Below are 22,014 nucleotides of genomic sequence, written 5' to 3'. Positions count from 1 at the left end.
AAAAAAAAAAAAACCAAAAAAAAAAAAAAAAAAAAAAAAAAAAACCACCACCAACTTATATTTTTGAAGATTTTTCTAACTATTGCCACTCAAAGGACATTTTCTGCAGTGGTATGTACATTATCATTTTGGTCATTGACTTCCGAATCAACGAAATGTTGATTCTCCAAGGAATCTGAGTTTTCATGGCACATGTTACCACCTATCTTCTCCTGCTGACCTGGGATTTTGAATAAGTGTTTCTTTTGGTGCATTCCAAGGGCAGCAGCTGTTTTGCAAATTTTGGGGCACTGGAAGCAGGCAAAGCCTTTTCCGTTATGCTGCAGGATATGCCTCTGCTCGTGATTCCTTTTTGTGGAGAGATACAAAAAACTCTGAAAGCAGAACTGACAGTGGTAACGCTTTTCGCCAGTATGGATTCTCTCGTGGATTTTGAGGGTCTCGTTCAATGTGAACGCCTTGTTGCAGTACTGACAGATGAACTCCTTCACACCCAGGTGGATGCGTTCGTGTTTCTGTAAGTTTCCTTGCACTGAAAAGCACCGTCCGCAGGTCTTGCACTGGTACGGCTTCTCTCCGGTATGACACCTCATGTGCATTTTGAGTGTGGAAGGGCTCTGGAACTGCTTGGCGCACAGCTCGCAAACATAAGGCTTGGAAGTGACATGCCGGTGGGGCCTCCCCTGGCTCCCGGCCCCCAGAGCTTTGTCCACATCGCAGAGCTCACACTGCAGCTTGGGCATCTCCTTGTTTTCTTCTTCCTCCAGGGCCTTATCCTGAGGAGCTTTCCCCACGGCACAGTCCAGCTCTGCTGGGTATTTACACTTACTGCTTGGACTCCTGTTTCCGTGTTCTTTCCTCCAGTTGACTTTCCTCATTTTTCTCAACTGTCTGGATTTCTTTTTGGGTTTGTAGTTGTAGTAAGGGCGCCATGGCTTGTCAGTGGAATCCTGGTCACTCGCGTCATCAAATACCTCACTCATCTCCACACACTCGGACTGGCACAGCCCAAGTGGACTGTCACCCTTGGGTTCTGGGTCATTTTCTGGTGGCACTGTCTCCTCCTGCGTTTGAAACTTGGGTCTTCTCCCTCTTTTATAAAACAATTTAGATCCTAGGATGTGCCTTTTCACAATGGCTTCATTCCCAATTTTCACTGTTATTTGGCAAAGGGGTGCCACATTGCTATTTGTGGAGGTTCCAGGCAGAGCAGGTTTTGCAATGTAGGTTTCAATTTTACTGTTTTCTTCAACGATATTTGTGGTTTTGCTCACTGACCCTTCAGGATCAGCAACATATTTGGACTCCTCCGGTATTTCTCCCTTGCTAGGCGGTATAGTTTTCTTTTTCTCCTTGATGCTTTTGGGTCTGCTTACCAATCTACTCACTTTATCTGGCTCGGGTTTGCCGTCATCTTTCAGGGACTGACTGACAGCTGGGTCTGAGGGGGATCTGTGGTTGCTGCTGGTCGTGGCAGCAACAGCATTGCTGTGCATTATCACTGACGAAAACTGGCTGCTGTGCACAATGACCGAGGGCACGGAGCCGCTGTAGCTGATCACAGAGGCTGAGTTCTCGCTGCCATTACTCAAAGACAAAATAGGTGCATCCCCTGCCTGGAGGTCAGAAGCAACAGCATTTTCAGTGGAAGAAACTGACACTTCAGTTGAGTAAAAGTTATTGTCAGCATCAACTTTCAATGTCTCCTCTCCCCATTTGGTGCCTTCTGCATTTTGTACATTGGCTGAAGTGGGTATGTCCTGACATGCAGATGTTTCCAATGGGATGGTTGGGCTGCTGGTCAAGTTGTTTACACTATCTTGGAAATTCAGTGTAGGTAATTCAGAGCTGTGGGGATTCTGAACACAGGTACCAGTTGCAGACTCATTCATTTGACTGTTTTCTTGAGCATTTTCATAGGAAGAATTTCGGTAGCTCTTATAAGGAGCTCTCTTGCATTTCATAGGCAGTAGCCTATAAAGTTTATATGGATAGACAGTAGGCTTCAAGCCTCCATTTGCTGTCTTTTTACTGATGGAAAGTCTATGATCTATGGCATGGAAAGACTTCTGATGATTTTTGAGTATATAGTAGGTCATGAAAGTTTCAAGACAGAAAATGCATTGATACCGCCTTTCTCCCGTATGCCAAATTTCATGTCTTGTCCTGTACTCAGCCAATGCAAATACTTTATTGCAGTAATGACAAGGATATGTTCTTCTCCATGAGTGTACATTTGCATGTCTTCGGAGGCTGGATAAAGTCACATAACTACGTTTGCACACAACGCAACCATAGAGCATTTGCCCATTAACAAATTTAACCATGTGATCTGTATCTGGCAAGGTACTTCCAGTACTGGAAAATTCACCAACCTTATTTTCAGATAATAAAGGTTCTGGACTTGTGAATGAACCTCCATTTTGTCCAATGGTAGGATAGTTTTCTAAAAAGCATTGGTTTCCTCCAGGAATGGGCATGTGGCTTGACCTCATACAGATCTGCTCATGCCTATCCAATCTGTTCAGGGTGGTGAACTGTTTGTTGCAATACTTGCACACTAAAGGCTCCTGGGTTGGCTTGTGAAGCTGCATGTGGGCACTGAGCAGAGTGCTGCTGTCAAAGGATTTGGAACAACAGCTACAATTGTACACAAGAGGTGGAATCTCTGCTGCTGGCGGCCCAGAAACATCAGAAGGTTGGTTTTCATCTTCCCTGGAAAAATGGACATCTCCTTCATTGCTGGGAGATTCTGAATGAGAAAGAATTGCAGCTGGCTGTGGACTTCTTTCTTGATTAACCTCTAAGTCGGTTACTGGAGGGGGCGGTATATTTTCTGTAGTTGAATCAGAATCCTGGGGTATAGAGAATGTCTTTGGCTTTCGGCATGTTTTCGGTTTCGCAAGAGTTTCACAATTTTCTTTACCTGTTTTAGCAGGTGAACTGTTATCGTGTTCGTGTGCAGGCTGACTTCTGTATGCCTCGGTTATGGAAGAAACAGCATATGAGTGCTCTGCAAGTGTGCGCACAGGCTCTGCCTCGTGGCAGACGTCAGTCCTGTCTAGGCAAAGGCTAGCTGTTCTCATGGAGTCAGAGACCTTTTTGAAACTTGCTCTCAAGTCCAGTGGAGAAAACATGTTATTACTATTTTCAGTTTCAATGATGGAAAATGCATTTGTGATCCTTGGCCCATTATTGATGGCTGGTTCTTCATGCCTTTTTTCATTTTTTTCTTCTTTAACCACCCCCTTCTCAGTAATGCAAAATACATAGGGACCTGGGGAATTTGAGAAATTGCGATCAGTAAGATCTTCCAAGAATGATATTCCCAGCTTTTTTCCTGCAGCTGCAAGATCAGTGACTGTTTCCTGTCTTTTGACAACAACTGTGGAGCTGTAGATATAATTAAGTATTTCTGTAAACACTTCAGCTTTGAGATCATCCAGCTCCAGGACATGGCTGGAGATACAGATTGTATGGCTCCAAAAGATATTCTTGAAATACAGGCTTGAAGCAGCCAGGACATTGCTATGGGCTTTAAATTTGGTGTCTTCCACAATGATAGTGACATCACATAAAATGCCCCGAATACGCTGCTCATTTAAGATGGAGAGCACTGTGTCACTGTGAAAGTCGTCCTTGAGGTCCCTGGAAAGGGACATGACTGTCATCTGAAACAAGAGGAGAGAAATGGTCAGAGACCTTTCTGTAAGTGGCTTCTTCATTTCTAGATTATTTTTAACTTCTGCGAAAAACTTTTTTTTTCGGTAGAAAAATTCAGATTTTTATCTTATTCTGGTGTTTCTCCCAAGACTTCATATATATAAAGAGTTTTCCCTGGGTAAGTGGTAGCTACATGTAAAGGTACTGCCTGCTCAGAGAAGCAGCAAGAACTGAAGGAGCCATTCCTAATTTGTGACTCTGAAGGGCCTCTCAGTGGACAGTCACAGTCTGTGTGACCGAGTCCAGGCACCAGGGGCACCCTGCCTCTCTGTGCTGTTGGCCCTTGTGGGACCCATCCATTCCTTTTCTTCTTTCCCCTTTGCTATAGCCCAAGTAGACTAGGGTTTTCAAACAGAATTCTGTGAGGTTCTGAAGACAAACAAAAAAGGGATGAAACACAAAACCAGGAAAGTATGTTTCCAAGTCTACCATAATGAGTCTAGTCACAAGTTTCTAAATGAGCACAATTTAAAGGCACTGCGGCTCTTGTTCTGGTCTGAGGATCCCATCTCTGTTCTTCCGTACAAATGTTTCTCTCCCTCTCACTCTCTCTCTCTATATATCTATCTATCTTGTTATTCTCTATATAAGTCCTACATGGGGAGTCTGGGATGGCCAGAGCCTACTAACTGATATTCTAGGCAAGGGATAGTCCAAAGCAGAGGCCTTCACACTTACCCACAGTAAGAAACACATGGTGCATAGTGACCTAAGACCAAATGAAATTAATACTTACCCTTACTATATGTATGATGCATTGTTCTGTTCTAGTATCTTTTATTTTAAAAAAATGCTAACAGCAACTCACTAATTTCACTATTCACTAATAGATCACACCAGCAGTTAAAAATAAAACAATAAAACCTCTGGTGCAGGGGACATACTAACCATCTATTCATCTGTGCTATCCTGTAGCAAGCGAATCTTCTGAAAGCCACACAGCTTGATGCTTTAACTCCTGGTGGCAATGTCTTCCTAGCACTAGAGTACAACGTTTAGCTCACAGCATTTATTCAATTGGAAAGACCAGATGGCCACACAAAGCCTCTTTTTTACCTTTCTCTGATGCTGCTGTTGTAAGCTGTGCCCATTATCTTCTTTAGCGTTCTTTATACAAAGATCCATTTGATACATTCTTTTACTGCATTCAGCCATAGGAAAAAAGTACCTTTCTACTAACAAATTCTTCAGTTCAGACAAAAAGAAGACTATATTCACTATGTTTCTTTTTTAATTGTCTAGACAAGGAAGCTCAGAAGTAACTTTTATCATTGATTACTGTAGCCATTCTTAGCCTGGGTCTCTGGTGTGACTATTGTCTCACTTTCTTTGTTTAACATTGGTTCTTCTATTCTTGTTTACCCTGTCTTTTCATTGTAATCTTCCACGAATCTTTTCTAGAATTGTGGGGGATTATTTCTATAAATAAAAATGGAATTAAATGAAATGGAATCTTTTTTCTTTTTTTCATGACCGGTAACGGGATCGCAACCCTCGGTGTCGCACCCATACCGCGACCGGCAACGGGATCGCAACCCTCGGCATTGCGCCCGCACCACGCTCAACCAGTGAGCGGACCGGTCTCCATATGGGATCCGAACCCTCGGCAGGAGCGCCGTCGCGCTCCCAAGCGCCGCACTCTACCGAGTGCACCACCGGGCTGGCCCATGAAATGGAATCTTTATAGCTTCCTCTGCACCACTGAAGGGAGAAAGGGTCACACCTCAACAGATCTCAGGAGTCTGTCCATCCCTGGGTTACAGATCCATCACATACCTTGCTGATGTTTCTTTCTCCTTCTTTGAGGTCTCTCTGCTCTGGGCTCCTGGAAGATCTACTTTGTCCCCTGACTCATATATTCTTATCCTGCTTAGCTTCTCTGAAGTCCATACATTATTTTAATTCTTTATCTAGCCTGACTTGATAGTCACAGAGCTGACAAAACACATGCTATGTGACTGAACAAGGTGGCTTCTATTTTGGCTTAGGTCTATGGTGATGTCATTATTTTGTCCTTCCAATTAAAAACTATTGCTTCTTCCAAAACACTCCACTCCACAGCACTTTGAACTTCCGCCTAGGCTCTACTTACGTTTGGGCAATACAGTATTTCCTATCAGGCTATTAAATATGCTAGGATGTCCTGGATCAGGTTTATAATATAGAAATCCCCACCTACTTCTGTGGGAGTCTCTGATTCTTCCCTCAGGATATTCAATTAGGATAGTTAGCAAAAGGCCAATTATCTTATCTCAATCATACTTACAGTTAGAATAACATATATAATAAGAAGTATCAATATATGTCATTAAAACATCCTTATAACTTTGGAAAATCCAACTATGACATCCTTCAGGGGAGTATCTACCTTTGTGTGGTAGATACCTTTTTTACCTTTTAAAATCATAGTTACTGAGTAGCACCTCGATTTGCCTTGTTGACTGAAAACTTCATTCTCGTGTCACTTTTATCCAGCAAATATGTTAAAACCTAACATGGTTAGTTAGACACAGAGTGTGGGTGCAGGAGAGATGGAAGGGAGTGAGGCAAGTCTCTGCCTTCAAGGAGCTCAGGGTCTAGGGAAAGAAAGAGAAGTGTTGACTCATGACTGGAACCCACGATGGTAGGCATCATGTGACAATTTATTATTTACAGGGGCCCTGCATTGCTTGGCATCGATGAATAAAAAAGTAACAGGGGTATGGGAAGGATGCTCTAAGCAGAAGGAACATTATGGGCAAAACAAACAGAAAATGGTAAATAAATGGGTACACTATACTCAGGGACTGATGAGTCGGTCTGTGTGGTGGCAGGAGAGGGTGTGTGCACTGCCCAGTCTCCAGTGTCCACAGCAGTGTCAGGCACATGGCAGCCTCAGCATGCACCTGCTGAATAAGATGGCCTAGGAAAGGAAGGGTCAAGCCAGATCATAAAGGGCTCTAAAGAAGTCTCCCCAGGAAATTTTACATGGCACGTAACAGGGAACCTGACAGTCATATCGTATAAGAGTTAAAAAAAAAAAAAAAAAAAAAAAACCATGCAGGCTGCACTGTTGAAAGTTCTGAGGGAGGCAAGCTGGAGGCAGGAGGCCAACTAACAGGCTGCCATAGGGGTCCAGGTGAGAAGGAGCCCCCCCACACACACACACAGAACCAGAGTCTGGGGAGGAGTAGATGGGCCCGCCCCCAGCTAAGAAAGCGGGCCAGGGGTGGTATGGGGGTGATATCTGAACTCAAAATTGATTTTTGGGGCGGGCCGGTGGCGCACTGCTACAGTGCGCCGCTTGTGAGTGTGGCGGCGCTCCCGCCGAGGGTTCGGATCCCACATACAGACCGGCCGCTTACTGGCTGAGCGAGGTGCGGGTGCAACACCGAGGGTTGCGATCCCGTTGCCGGTCTCGGTCCAGTACGGACGCGACACTGAGGGTTGCGATCCGTTGCCGGTCACGAAAAAAGACAAAAAAAGGAAAAAAAAAATTGATTTTAATTCCCTCTACAAATATTTATTGAACAAGTGCTGGGCAGAAGGCAGCAACTAAGTGCTACAGGAAGGCAAGAGTCCTCTGAACAGACGCTTACGGCACACCTATGACAAGCTCTGGGACAGGGGTTCCCAAACCTGGCTGTGCATCAAAATCACCAGTGGAGCTTTCAAATAGGACAGATTTACAGATTCCCCCTGCCCTGCAGAGATTCTGGTTTAGAACAGGTGGGGTGAGACCCTGAATCCATATCTATTATTATACCTTTTCATTTTGTGAATAAGTAATACATTCATATGACACCAAATTAAAAAGGCACCAGGAGTTAACACTGAAAAGTCTCCTTCCCTCCTTGTCTCAGAGGCTCATCTTGCCTCAGGCAATTTTTAATCAGCTAGCCTGAACCAAGCCTGAGGCTTGATACTAAAATCCTGTGAAACAAAAACTCCTGAGAAACAGAAGTTCTGCCCTCAAAGGCTTATGGGGGATCAGGGGAAATGAAGTGTTCATGAAAGACTGTAAAACGAAGATACCAGTGGACACACAGGATCAGGCATGCAGGGAAAAAGTTACAGGTGTTCAGAGGAGGGAGGCAGAAGGACAGGCTCAGACACTCTGAAGGAGGAAGTGACATTTACTGATCCCGATGGGGAAATTTAGCTCCATAGATATGGACAAAGGGAGAAAAGAAAATTGCAGGTAGAAAGAGGCAGAGCCAGAGTGTCATGTCTTCAAGTTTATAATCTAGGAGTCAATGCAACAGCTTAAAACAAAGAACCCAAATCCGCAAAAGAAAATTGGAAAAACAGTGAAACTTGTTGAAAATGCAATTTAAAGTCTTTAAGACTCTAGTACCCCCCTTTTCAATCTTAACAGTGTCTTCTACCTAAACCACCAAGTTTTGTCATAAATGCCTGCAGAGCATAGTTATCCAGCTCCTTGGACGATCTCAGAAGGTTTTACAGCTAAGAGTCATATTCTAAATGTACAAAGTGCAACAAAGAAATGAGTTCCAAGTCTGCAGACCAGAGAGGACCCCACCGTAGGCCGTGGGGCAAATCTGGTCCCCACAGGTTTTTTTGACCCACAAGGTTTCTTTTTTTTTTTAAAAGATGATCGGTAAGGGGATCTTAACCCTTGACTTGGTGTTGTCAGCACCACACTCTCCCAAGTGAGCCACGGGCCAGCCCTGACCCACATGGTTTTTGAAACCAGGTTTTTGAAAAACTGAGGTAATGATAAAAAAAAACTCTGAGATTTAACATAAAAACCAATATGGCTTTTCTTGAAAAAATAGGAAGACTGGGCAACACTGGGGTTGTCGCCTGCCTGGCAAGAAGGATTGGTGCCAAATAGCTGTGCCCCCTTCCACGTACACACTGCCTTCCCAAGCATTTATTACCAAGCAGCCTCTTTTAGCAATATGGTCTACCTGGCCCCTCTAGCCTTTAGGGTCAGTTTGTGCAACTGAGAAGAACAGTAAGTAATATAACATTGGACCCACAGTTCTTACCAGACACACTTTACAGATTTCCCAAAATGAAACTTAAGACTTATAAAAGAGCTCCTGGGGGACGGAGGACAGTCATTCTCAGCAGAAACAGTATTCTTTGACTTAAAAAAGTAACTTTAAAGTGACCTCCACCACTACATTTTTTCATAGAGAGTTACTTAAAACAGAAGTAGCTCTTCTGTTTTATGTGCCCCTGCCATTGGAAAGCCCACAACAGATTTCAGAAAGAGAAATATGTTAGAAGATGAGATGTAATTAACATGTAACTTTCTAAAATATTCTCTAAAAAGCAAGTTTTGTGCAATAAATTCACTACTCTTAGTAGTACGAAAACACTTCAAAAAGTTCATGGAAAAATAGAATTAAAACGTAATACGAATCTTCCCATGAACTCTTTGAAGACATCTTTGTGTTACTGATGTGGACTAGATAAACATGAAAAAAGGTAAAGAAATGTTCTAGATATAAACATTTTGGTGAGGCAATATTTAAAAAAAAAACTAATTTGTAATTAGATAAATTTGGTCATCTGACTTATGTTACTATTTTCCTGAGTTTGGACTTTAGCTGCAATAGCTTTTAAAATATACCTTTTAAATACACTTAGGTATATAGTCACATGTATGTACAAATACATGTATGAATATACAAATATATGTGAACATAGGCTATACTTAAATATATTTTATAAGCACAGATATATAAATAGGGTGAACATATAATTTGGCATCCAAAACAGTACACTTGAGAGAGAAAAGAGGTACAACTAATAACTACGCCAGGGAAACAGGTATATGTCAGGACTGTACCCCAGGAACTCAGGATGAATGGTCATCCTGTGTGTGTGTGTGTGTGTGTGTATATATATATAAATATATAAATATATAAACAAAATATAAACCTATATATAAATTAAATATAAAATTCTATAGTAGAATTATAGTGTGTGTATTCACATAAAGTATGCTTTATAAGAATGTAAAGTGCTTTTAAGAATTATATAAATATGAGGGTACTTCAAAAAGTTTGTGAAAAAATACAATTAAAAGATAATACAAAATTTTCCATGAACTTTTTAAAGTATGCTCATAGATGACAAACATACTTTACAATTATACTTCATATAAATGCCACTGGGAAATTGCAGTTAAGTAGCATATTTGGAATCTTCTGTTGCTTTTGTCACTAGCTGCACTCCAGCCTTATGTAATAAATATACACATATATATAACACAAACAGAGGCACTTCAGATACTGTTGATGATTAAAATGACTTTCCTTCACCTGCCTTTTAGAATTATCTAGCTTTAAAAAAAGAAAATAGATCTATGTGCACAGTAAAAGATCCAAACAGTACAGACATACATTCAGGTAAAAAGCAGAAGTCCCCTACACACACGTCCACAACACACACAGCACGTGCTGTCCTTTGCTGTGGGTTTCTTTTCTCATAACTTTGGAAGACGTCTACATTCCATCTGTATAAAGCTGCAAGAGAACAACTGATTTCCAGTTGTGGTTATCCTTCTCTCCTAGCCCTAGCTCCCCTGCCTGGCAATCCTCATGCACACGCATCTCAAGTGACACTTCACCTGGCGGTCTCCCTGCTCTGGAATTTCTAGTTTTTGGTTCAAACCATCATTATAGCATACGGTATTATGCATTTGTCAACATTTATGTCTTTCCCTATGAGCTCCCTGAATGCAGGGACAATCTTGCACATTGTTGTACTTTCCGCACCTGTAGGCACAAAACACTGTTGACAGTGAGCAGAGAGGAACTGGCTTCTCAGGCCCTGAACAGCAAATGGCTTAAATTACATATTGTTCTTACTACTGTATGGCTCTGATTTAGACCTAGACGAACCCAAATTCTATTCCATAGAGAACAAAATTACTAGGAAAATAAAAATTAATTCCTGTCAGTTTTTTTTCTAGTTTCCCTCTAGCCTGCAGTTCTCAAAGTGTGTTGCATGGACCTCTGGGTCTCTCAAGACCCTTTCAGCAGGTTCATAAGGTCAAAACTATTTTCATAATAATACTAAGATGTTATTTGCCTTTTTCACTATATTGATGTATACAGTAATGGTGCAAAGCAATGATGGGTGAACTGCTAGCCACTTGGCAGGCATCAAGCCAGTAACACCCATCTGAATAAGTAAAAGTGATTAATTTTGTTAACTCTTGACCCTTGAGTACGCATTGTTTTAGCACCTTGCCATTGGAAAGCCCACAACAGATTTCCGAAAGAGAAATATGTTAGATGAGATGTGATAAAGTGTGATGAAGTGTGATAAAATGGGAGGTACACATAAAATACTTCTGGTGCACTTGAACGAATGAATGACAGACAAACTATGGTTATTCAGACACATATTTGGGCATTTTCTTGAAAATGAACTAAGGAAGCCTGTCATTCCAAGGATGTAGTTATTTTGTTGCCAGTAAAAAAAATTTGGCTTCTAAGTGAAAATTAAAATTTTGGAAAACTTGTATCCACCACCATGAGTGAAACACTTCTCAATATATAATGACTTTTCTGATGAGGTGGATAATGATATCAATTAATGTGATTTTTTGATATTGTATAACACATTTAGAAGATCTGTATAACTCAGTGAACCAATATTTTCCAATAACTAATGCATATTGTTATAAAAAATCATGCATGGGCTAAAAAGTACAAGACTAGACGATTTATTTATTTATTTTCACTTGTAAAGATGCTTTACTTTCATATATATCTTAATTGTATTTTTTAATTGAAACATATTGATTATACGTATTTGTGAGGTACAGAGTTATATATCAATACATGTATACAATATGTGATGATCAAATCAGGGTAATTAGCATATTCATCACTACAAAATTTAATCATTTCTTTGTGATGAGGACATTCAATCTCCTTTCTTCTAGCCATTTGATGACATGCAGAAAATTATTGTTAATTATAGATGTCTAGCTGGACTGTACACCAATAGAAGACTAGTGGATTTCAATATAACAAAGTATGGAAAGTTCATTGACATGGTTTCAGATTCCATGTTGCAACTGTTAAGAAACTACCACTTGCCAAGTTTTGGTGTAGTATCAAAGAATATCCACAATTAACTGAAAAGGCTATTAAAAAACTCCCTTTTCCAACTACCTATTTGTGTGAGGCTGGATTTTCTCTACATGCCTCAACTAAAGCAAACATATTGCAACTGAATGCAGGAGCAGATATGAAAATCCAGCTGTCTTTTTATTAAGCCAGACTTAAAGATATTTGCGAAGATGTAAAACAATACAATTCTTCTATTTTTGTTTTAGAAAATAGCTATTTTGCATAAAATATTATTTTATCATACAATTGGGTTTATCATAGTTATTTTCATTAGTTAATAAATAATTTTTTAACTCTCATCTTAGATTTTGAATATGATAAATATTGATAGATAGGACTCAAGATAAACGAAAGATCTTTGGGTCCTCAATGATGTAGTGCAGAAAGGACCAAAAAGTTTGAGAACTGCTACGCTAACCAATAAGAAAAGATTCAAAATAATTTTTACATAAATTATTTAAAAATTACTCAATAAAATAAATCATAAATAAGCCTAACATGACTGAAGAGAAAGTGAATGTAAGTGTGGTAACATGCAAATAAAACCCAGGAGACAGATGGAGACCGAGGGACAGAGAAACAGACATCCCACAGCCACAGGACACATGCTCTCCACACCTGTCCTTAATTTTCCAAGGCTGAGGCCATTACTAGCTATCATTGAGTTTGCACACGGCTGAATACCCAGGTGGACCAATAGCCCCTTCCATACTATACTCAGATGAAAAGTGTTTTTTGATTCTGTCTGCACAATCTATCACGTCTCACATTCTTGCCATCTAAGTCTCAAAGATTAGCTTGGTCATAGTAACTATTCGCCCACATGATCCTATCCATTTATCAATTAAAAATTAGGCTCCTCTGCATTATGCTCTGGATACTGATTTTAGGTATTGGTTCACTTAGTCTGGGATTGAATTTGAAAACAAGTGAAACAATTCTTGACAATGGTCTGACCAACTACTTCTGAGTATTTGCAGCTTAATTAAATCTTCTCTCCCCCAAGTAGTTAAGGCAACTTTACTAAAATATACAGAAGTTAAAAACAAAACAAAACAAAACAAAACCTTAAAATGATAGTTTCCATGTAAACTCACAATGCAAAAAAAAAAAAAAATTCAAAAATCTACTTAAATTGTTAATCAATGTATCTGTGATGTCGACCTTTACAAGGCTTGTTAATAAAATCTGGTGTATTTTTATTAGTAAATCTTTACAATATTACAGAGAGGAGAGTGAGGTAACCCTTTCTAGAAGACATTCTTAGGACTAGAAGTTACTTACTCAAGGCCACTCTCCAGGGCCAGACTGAACCCCATTTTTCTAAATCTGATCAGAGACCAAGAGCCCTCCTGCTAGCACCTCGGCCACACGATTCCTAAGGTACATAATAATAAAACTGAATTGACAGAGCAACTTTATGACAGAGCAACTTTTTCCTCTCTCCTACAAGTCGTCTTCTATAAAAAGAAACTAAGAAATAAAACCTAACTAAAAAAAGAACATACTGTATCAGGATACTGACCTGGAATCCTGCAAAAGTCAAACTCGTAATCCATGTTGGGCCAAGGTGGGGCCCATATCCAAGTGGAACCTACTGCGCGGGTCTGCTAGTCCCTGCGCAAAGTTTTCTGACAAAGGACATTGCGGTCAGTGAGCCAGCTGCACCATCCCACACACATCTTTGCAGTACATTTTCTCAGTCATGTTGGGCAACTACGTCAGACCTCCTCACGTGACGGGGTGTTAGAAACACACGCATCGGATCTCAAAAACAGATTACAAAACAGAAGCCCTTTATGAAGTTAAGCTGAGTCTAGGAAAAGGAAAATCCTCTTGATTTTGCCTTCTAAATGCAGCCCAAAAAGGGCACAAAAGAGCTACATTTATCAGACTTCATTGCATTTAAACTATAAGATTCAGGAAGGCATAGTATGACAAGGGAAGTTTGTTTTTTTAACTGAAATTCAGGCCATTCTAAAGGCCAACATCGGGAAGCTGCTAAAGTGCACTCGACAGAGAGGGAGGCAACTTACTTATTATCTTGCAAAGGTAAACACCCGGCCTCCAGACTTGTAGTTGCGTGCACACACGCTGCGAGAACGAGTATTGTCAGATTCGTGGGTGACGCAACGGGCCCAGTTAAATATTTCAGGTTGCTTGTTTGGAAAGATGAAAGGGAGAAAAGGTCCTTGGTTTCTTTTTGAAATGTAGCAATGTTTCAGGGTAGCCCATGTACTTGGGTTCACCTGAGGATCAAGCCTGCCTGGACACCTGCTTGGTTAAGAAACCTGGCAAACCAGCTTAGAGAATCTGTCTCTGAAGCCCGCCAGTGCTGTGCCTCTGTTTCTTGTTTCAGCCCAACTCCACGGACACTCAGAGTCCCTAAGAGGCAGTTTTAATCCGTATGCTGTGGAGACCGAGGACAGGGTTCCTGTCCCCGAAACTTCTCATTTGAGGGGTGAGATTACTAAGAGTAAGTTTCAAAAGCCAAATATCACTTTCTTATCAACCTAAAGGGCTGGCTGATTTAATGGAGGGTGGCCCTCTTCCTCTCAGTTGACTGCTACCTCTGGCAGAGGATGGACTCTGGCTAGTTGCAAGGATGCGTTAGCCTAGGATGGGTGAGAACCAGCTGCTGCTTCGGTGTTAATGTAAATCCACCTCCCACCACTGTCTACCCCCAACCCCTCTGCACTCTGGCTTTCTGGGGACTCCCCGTAAGACAGGGAATCACAGTTTACGTCGGTTCTTCCTGGATGAACCAGGAACCAAGCAGAGAGGAGAGAACGAGAACATACACATGAAAATCACCAAAAGCAGAACATAGCACATAGTAGGTGTTCAATGGATGTCAGCTAGAACTAGCGTGAGACTTGACTATGTCCTGCCCAATTGGTGGCTATGGAGAGAATCACTCATGCAGCCTACCCTTCCCATAAGAATGAAGGACGATCTTTAAAAACACAAATAAGATCGAGTCAAGCCCTGCTACAAGCCCTTCAGCGGCTTTCCCCTGATCTCAGCATAAAACCCAGACTCCTCACTGAAGCCTGCAAGGCCCTGAGGGGTCCACAGGTCCCGTCCCCTCTCCAGACTTGCTTGTTCCCTCCTGCAGCTCTCTGTGTTCAGCACACAGACTCCTTTACTTACCCCACTGCCATGGCTCTTGCGGCCCTGGGGCCTTTGAACTCACTGGTTCTACTACTGCACAAGGCTGGCTTGCTCTCATGTTTCAGGCCCGGCTCACATGTCACCTTGGAGGGGACACCCCCTCTCTATCCGCTCCCTTCTTACTTGCCCTCACATCACCTTATTTCCTTCATACTGCTTTCCTCAACCTGCAATTATCACGTGTATTTGCCTGCTTGTTTACTGTCCACTCTGCGCATCAGAGAGCAAGCTCCAGGAGATAAAGGCTCTTACTCACCCTGTCCACTGTTTATTGCTACACCTCCAGATATATGATGAACAGGCACTCGGCAGATATATGGTGAACAGATAAGTGGAGTGACCATGCATATAAAACACAAGCAAGGCTCATCCTGATTTAAAAAGCAACCTGCCCTCTCCCACTGCACTCCCAGTCCCTGACATCCTGCTCTGCTTGTTGGCTTTTCCATGGCACCTGTAACATCCCAAAATATTACACAATTTACCTCTTCATTATTTACTGTCCATCCGCTCACTAGAGTTTAAGCCCCACAAGAGAAGCAGTCTTTGATTTTCTTCACTGGTGTATCTTAAGCACCCAGAACAGTGCCTGACACATAGTAGGTCCTCAATATTCATTAAAAAAAAAAACACAGTACTATAAATAGGTATGCTTGTAAGTCAACATAAGGATAGTTACCATAAATATTACCAACTGCAGTTTTCATCTGTCTGAATTCTCCGATACATTTTGAATAAAATTACTTTTATCTGATACATTTCAGGTTGTGAAACTGTTCGCATATTAATTCATTTCATCTCCTCCACAATCCTGTGAGGCAGGCACATATAAGGGAAATACTACTATGTACTCACAGGAGTAAATGAATTTACAGAGTCAATGCTCATAAGGAAGCTCATGTTACTCTCATCCTCATAGTACAGATGTAGAAACTGAGCCCAAAGAGGTGACTTGCTTACGGCAGAGCCTGTAATTTCTGATGGAGGAACAGCATTCAGTCCACTGCATTCTGCTGTCTCATGTTGAATGGGCACACACAGAGCAGTAATTAAGTCAGAGCAGGTGACTTGCTCTATCCAGCATAAAAGGGCACAGCACCGAGTCCAAACTGCAGGCTTGTTATATAGGATCATCCCCAAAGAAGCTCATGACAGGAACAGAACCAGACTGGGATTCAAGAGGTAGGGTCACTGGGGACAGCCAGCCTGAGCCACATGCTAAGAAATCACTGAGAGATGCTGAGGAATGTGCCAGAGTACCCAAGAAGGGCAGCTGAGGATTGTAGGTAAGGCAAGCAGGCCCTGACCACAGGCAGCAGTTACCAGGACAACCTGAACACTGCCGGACAGTGGTGCCTAGATCCTTCTTGGCCGGCCAGGTGTACAACAGCTGCACAGTAGGCATTTTTATTTTATTTTATTTTTTTAGTGGCTGTCTAGTAAGGGGATCCGAACCCTTGACCTTGGTGTTACAATATTGTGCTCTAACCAACTGAGCTAACTGGCCAGTCCTCACAGTAGGCATTTTTAAGATGCCGCCCGACCTTAATCAGTCATAGTGTGTGCCCCACAGCCCAGAAAACATTTGCACAGCCAGGATTTGCTGATCTGAAGTGAACTCATCAGGAAGATGAGTATTCATTTACCTGCACGTCCTCCCACCCCATGAGTGTGTAGATTTACCCTCATTATGGGCCTGGTGATGATGCAGTCCCAGGGATTATGACGGTCATGCTGGGGACCTGCGGGTCAGAATGCAGCATGATACCAGTGAGTGTGAAGCCTGGGGGAGCACTGGGAGAAGAGAATCTCCAGGGTGGAGCCAACTTCTGGTGTGAGGTTTCTCTAAGACAGAGGGAAGAGTCTCCTGGCCAACACAGAGCTGAGTCACAATGAGGCTCATCAAAACCCTAAATCCAAACCCCAGGACCCTTACCAAGGCTTAAAAGATTCTCTGTGATCTGACTGCATTTCCTGCCACTCTAACCCACACTAGCTATTTTTCTGTTCCTTGAACATGCCCAGATCCTTCCCACCTCAGGGTTTCTGCACATGCTGTTTCTGTAGCCTGGAATGCCCTGCCCTTCTAGCCCAGGCAGCAGGCCCCCCACCCACCAATCTCCATCTAATAGCTCCCTCTCCCCCGAATCGGGTTCATCTGTTATAAACTTTTAGCATGCTCTTTTCTCTTACAATACTTATGAGTGTAATTAAGTACTATTTGACAAATTTGTGCCTTTACCACAGAGTAAAAATTCTGTGAGGGCTAAAACTGTTTAGCACAGTTTCCCCAGCACTCGGCACTGTAATCACCACATAATAGGTATTAATAAACCTTTATTAAATGAGTGCAAGAACAAAAAGCACCCCAAGACCAAGCTCTGTAGAGCCTGCCATGCAGGGCACCTTTACCAAGCTTTCCGGACCCAGCATTAGGTCAAAGTGAGCTGCCCTATTTCCCACCGATGCTGATGGGGGAAAAGATATTTGCTGAGCATAAAAAAGCCAGTAAGGATGTTCTGACATGCAGAAGGGGAAACAAATAAACAAAAAAACCCACACACAAGACAAATCAACATTGCTGGCCTAAGCTGAGCTGCATAAGACAAGTCATGCTGTCCACCGCCCACAAAGACATTACTGCCCAAACAAGTTAAAACACTGAAACACGGCTTTGAAACGCTGACATGCTGCTTACTACCACTGCTCTGTCTCAGGGGAAGGAAGGAGCGATGCTTCAAGCACTGCCCATATGCTTTGTTCAAAGTCCAGGCCTTCGTCTTAAGTACTTAGACTGAAATGGTAACACACTTTCTAAAATTAAGGTTGTTTTTAAAGTTAAAATTAAGTTTTTTATACTAAAAATGTAAAGTTGGCAACATGTGGGTCAGTAAAGGCCCTGGGGTTGGGTGTTTGTAACGGGCTCAGTTTCTGCAGGATATTATCCCTTCCTGAGCTCCCGTAGTTCTCACTATCCACAACTCCCCACCTTCTCTCCCTCACCTGGCCTCCTTCCATGAGGAACTAATCTGGGGATGGTGCTGGGCCTGTGGATGCATGTGCATCCTGGTGCAGCAATATACAATTCACTCCAAAAGCACACGCAGCCCTCTTCCCCCATCAGGCAACGAATGGTAAGATGGAAAAGGCATGGTGATGTGTGCTAGTAATGGTGGTTCTCAGCAGAAGGGTGCACATTAACACGTGCCAGCCACGTGCTGTGCCTCAATACCTGAAAAACATGTCTGTGTGCCCAGTACTGTTTGATATACTACATACACATCATCCCATTTAAGCCTCACAGCAATCTTATTTTGCAAATGAGAAAACTGAGACTCAGGGAGGCTGTGAAACTTGGCCAAGATAATTTAGCTAGTGAGTGGAAGAGCTGGTGTTCAAACTCAGATAGTATGGCTCAAAAAATCATTCTCTCCATTTCAGGTTCAGGAGTACCAAGACATAAAGAACTTAGCTCTTCCACATCTTTCTTGATTGCCTTTTGTGAAATACTCATGTGCTAGAGACCAAACTATCAAAGGCTCATAGGACATCACCCCAGACTACTCACCAAGGTGTGTTGGGCAAACTGCAGCCTGGACTTGAGCAGGGCCCCCACATGAAGTGGGGCAAGTTACATTCTGTGGTAGGCTGACAGCCAGCCCATGCTCTGGTTGGCCAGGTATGTACCTCAGTGCAGGGCTATGGCCACTGCCAGAAGGGGGCCATTTCTCTAGTATGCACAAAAAAACTATATGTACCAACAGGAGGCCCTGGGGTGAACATTTATGGGAAATTCAGTTCTTTCCATAAAACTCTACTTTTAATTCATTTTCTTAAAAAAAATGTAAACTTCAAGGTAATACATGATAAATATTAATCATCTTGATTTTAATTGTTATCCACTTCAATTTCAAGATAATATTTATTAAATGTCTATCACTCAAGAGTTATTGAGTGTAACACAGGGTCACCATAAGAAGGGACATTAAAGGGAATGCTGGGAGATTAAAGCTGCCAATCCAGGAGAACTGGGAGACCTCTGGAAGCACCACATCAGACCATTCATGCAACGGGGCTCTACCTAGGATAATTCAGGATAAAGCAAACCAGGTCCAGTCTGAACAGTGGCTGAGAGCGTGAACTCTGGTGTCAGATGAACCTGGCTCTGTCATGTTCTGGCTGTAACCCTGCGCAAGTTTCTTAAATTTTTTGTACCTCAGTTTCTTCATCTGCAAAATGAAGCATCTATAGGGTTACCATGAGGACTAAATGATAACACCTACAAAGTGCCTGGCACAGTATCTGGCACATAATCAAACTTCATGAACATCAGCTATTTTTTGGTATTACTATAGTCAATTAATTATTATTAGTCACGAATGTCTGCAGTAGCAAGTATTAGGTAAGCCTTAGCCGTAAGCCCAAAATTGGGGAATGTGAAATTCCTCAATGACAAGGACAAACGTCCTATTTCACTGTGTGCCCAGACCCCACTATCCCTCCTCACAGTGCTTGACACCATGCATTAACTAATCATTCTTCCTTAATGCAGACAACAGTTACACCTGAGCGTTAGTGAAACACACATAAGGGCATTTAGTTACAAATATCACCTAAATCATTTTCTTCTCTTTCTTTAGTTACATTGTTAGCATTTCTTCTAAGCATGTGGGAAAAGGCATGAACAATTTAAATAAAAATCTTTCAAGCTGACTATTTATTAGCTGTTGTGGTTAAAAAAAAAAAAAAAAACTTGGTAGGAAGGAGGCCAAAATAATCTGTTTAAGACAAACACTTAGATCATCTATAAATTTTGACTATGTACACTTTTCCTCAGAAGGTCACTTATATTTGGCTACATATTTATGAGTAAAAACAGAGCTAGGGTACTACCTGTTTCCTGGTCATATGCCTGTTTTGGACAGTGACATGCTTTTCCTTCCTGACACAGCCCCTACCTCTCCCTTGTCACTTCTGCCATCTGTGTACAGACTCTTGGCAGACCACTTCTTTCTCTTCATGAAACAGGGACTTTTGGAGTGCAGTCTTGGGACCTCCTCTCTTCTACTTTAAACTAGGAACTTGATAACATACCTGCTTGGTTATGATTTATTTTAGACAATATTTTGGTGTTTTGGTTTTTTGATTTTAAAGTTTTAAAGTTTAAGTCTCAGTTTAATGTATTCATTTGTTTGTGTTTTGTTGACTAAGAAGAAAATATTAAAAATGTAGGTTCAGTTTGGGGTTTAGCACATTTATGTGCTTTATTCTGGATCTTGGTTCAAGCATCCATTGAAGTTCTTGATTAAATTACTGGCAACTGTCAGACGTAGTCAACAGTTCCGAGCTTTCCTTTTCCTGCTCCATGGGGCCATTCTGTCTCTTCCTGTATCTTTATCCTCAGAGGGTAGAGCAGGGCCTCTGCTTACACACTCCTGGGCTCAAATTCCAGTTCTGCTAACTTGCTAGTTGTCTGAACTTGACAAGTTAGTAAATACTGACCCTTTTTTTGAAAAAAATCTACAAAGTGGATGTAGCAGTGCAACCTTGTTCTTACGAAGATTAAATGATAATTCAGATAAAATGGAGTAGCTCATTCTATTGCTCTTTTTTACCCTGATAATTTCTATGAAAATTCCAGAAGACAAAACAATACCTCCAACTCTTTTCTCCAGCCCATCTCATTATGATACTAGCAACCAATTTAATGCCCTATGGTTGAAAGGATATTGGAAGCAGGGGTCAGTCTGTAAGTGAGGATTTCCCTGCAGCTGAAGTAGAGAGATGAGTGACCTAGAGAGTCTCAGGCTTTGAGGGCTTCCAGTAAGTCCAGGCAAGATTAGCTCCGGCAGCCTGTACGGTCAGCAGCTGCAGGTTCAGGCAGGCTGACCCCCCCTAAAAGGAAGCGAGGTAAAAAATACTTGTGGGTGGTAAATGCAAAAACAAATACTTAGCAAAATAAGGGACTATAGGTAATATGTAAGAGTTCCTATATTAAGACCTTGGGAAAATATGTTAATATTTTGGGTTCAGTGATTAGAAGAACAAACACTTTCAAAGAATAGGTAGATGCATCACAACGTAATATTATGACAAATATGGTCAATAGCTGCATCAACAGATACAAAATTAGTGACTCAATTGTTTAGGAAACCCTGCATGCCCATTAAAGATATTGCCCCCGCAGCCCTAACGTGAAGAATAACCGTAGAGGAAGAGGTTGGGGGTTTGAACAACCAGAGGGGAGCTCCTATCCCTCGAGTGGCTTCTACAGGTCCACATGTTGTCCTTTCCAGTCCAGGTAAAGGGACTGAGCAACACTGCCCTCAGACCATCATCTTAGCACTAGATTAGATTATTATCCCATTTCCTCATACAGAGAACCATCAGGGCAGCCAGCTTCACCAGATGGTTAGAAGCCTGGGCTGGGAAGCCAAAGCATTTTACGGTGGGAGTGCTCTGTTCCTTCACACCTTCATTCTCTTCCATCTCCACCTTGTGGGGAAGGGGGATGGGAGTAAAGCAAGTTATGCTGTGAGTGGCAGTCAGTATCAGCCAAAAGGAGAGGAGGCAGGACAGAGGGGTGTTCTGGACCTGAGAGGTGGGGCTGGACATCGGATGCAGGGGGAGGGCCAGCGAGGAGCGGGATCCCTCCCCAGGAGGCCTGTGAACTGACGTCTCCCAAGCAAACAGTACCCCAAGTGCCGTACCACAACTCCTGGAAACATGTGGCTCTTTGTGTTGCCGATCCTTCCCAATGCGCTCTTCCAGGTGGCATGGGCTTAATAACAGGGTTAGAGCCATAAAAACAAATTCCCCAAAGCAGTGCCTACCTCTGAGGGCAGGCGGTCTCCCTTAAAAACACATGATCCCTTGGGCAGAGCCCTTCTCTGGTGGCAGCTTTCTCAGGGTTGTGTTTCGGGGTTCCTTACGTTTGACGACCAGTCTGTTCACAGCGTCATGTCCACAAGATGGTGCTGAATCCACACAGAGGAAATGCTCTTGGGTCCCAGGT

The 22,014-nt window shown here is 42.2% G+C and overlaps 1 protein-coding gene across 1 annotated transcript in view; it reads right to left on the bottom strand.

Annotated features, from left to right (window-relative positions):
- Positions 1-70: 70 nt before the first annotated feature.
- The window catches only part of ZBTB38 (zinc finger and BTB domain containing 38), a 70,006-nt gene continuing 48,062 nt past the window's right edge, over positions 71-22,014 (bottom strand). Inside the window, exon 7 of the mRNA XM_008586661.1 lies at positions 71-3,671. Coding sequence (XP_008584883.1) covers positions 90-3,671 — 3,582 coding nt within the window. The 3' untranslated portion in view covers positions 71-89. The remainder of the gene's footprint in view (positions 3,672-22,014) is intronic.

Source organism: Galeopterus variegatus, unplaced genomic scaffold (genome assembly GCF_000696425.1).
Source record: "Galeopterus variegatus unplaced genomic scaffold, G_variegatus-3.0.2 Scaffold111, whole genome shotgun sequence".
Taxonomy (NCBI): Eukaryota; Metazoa; Chordata; class Mammalia; order Dermoptera; family Cynocephalidae; genus Galeopterus; species Galeopterus variegatus.
This window is presented reverse-complemented; position numbering and strand designations above follow the sequence as displayed.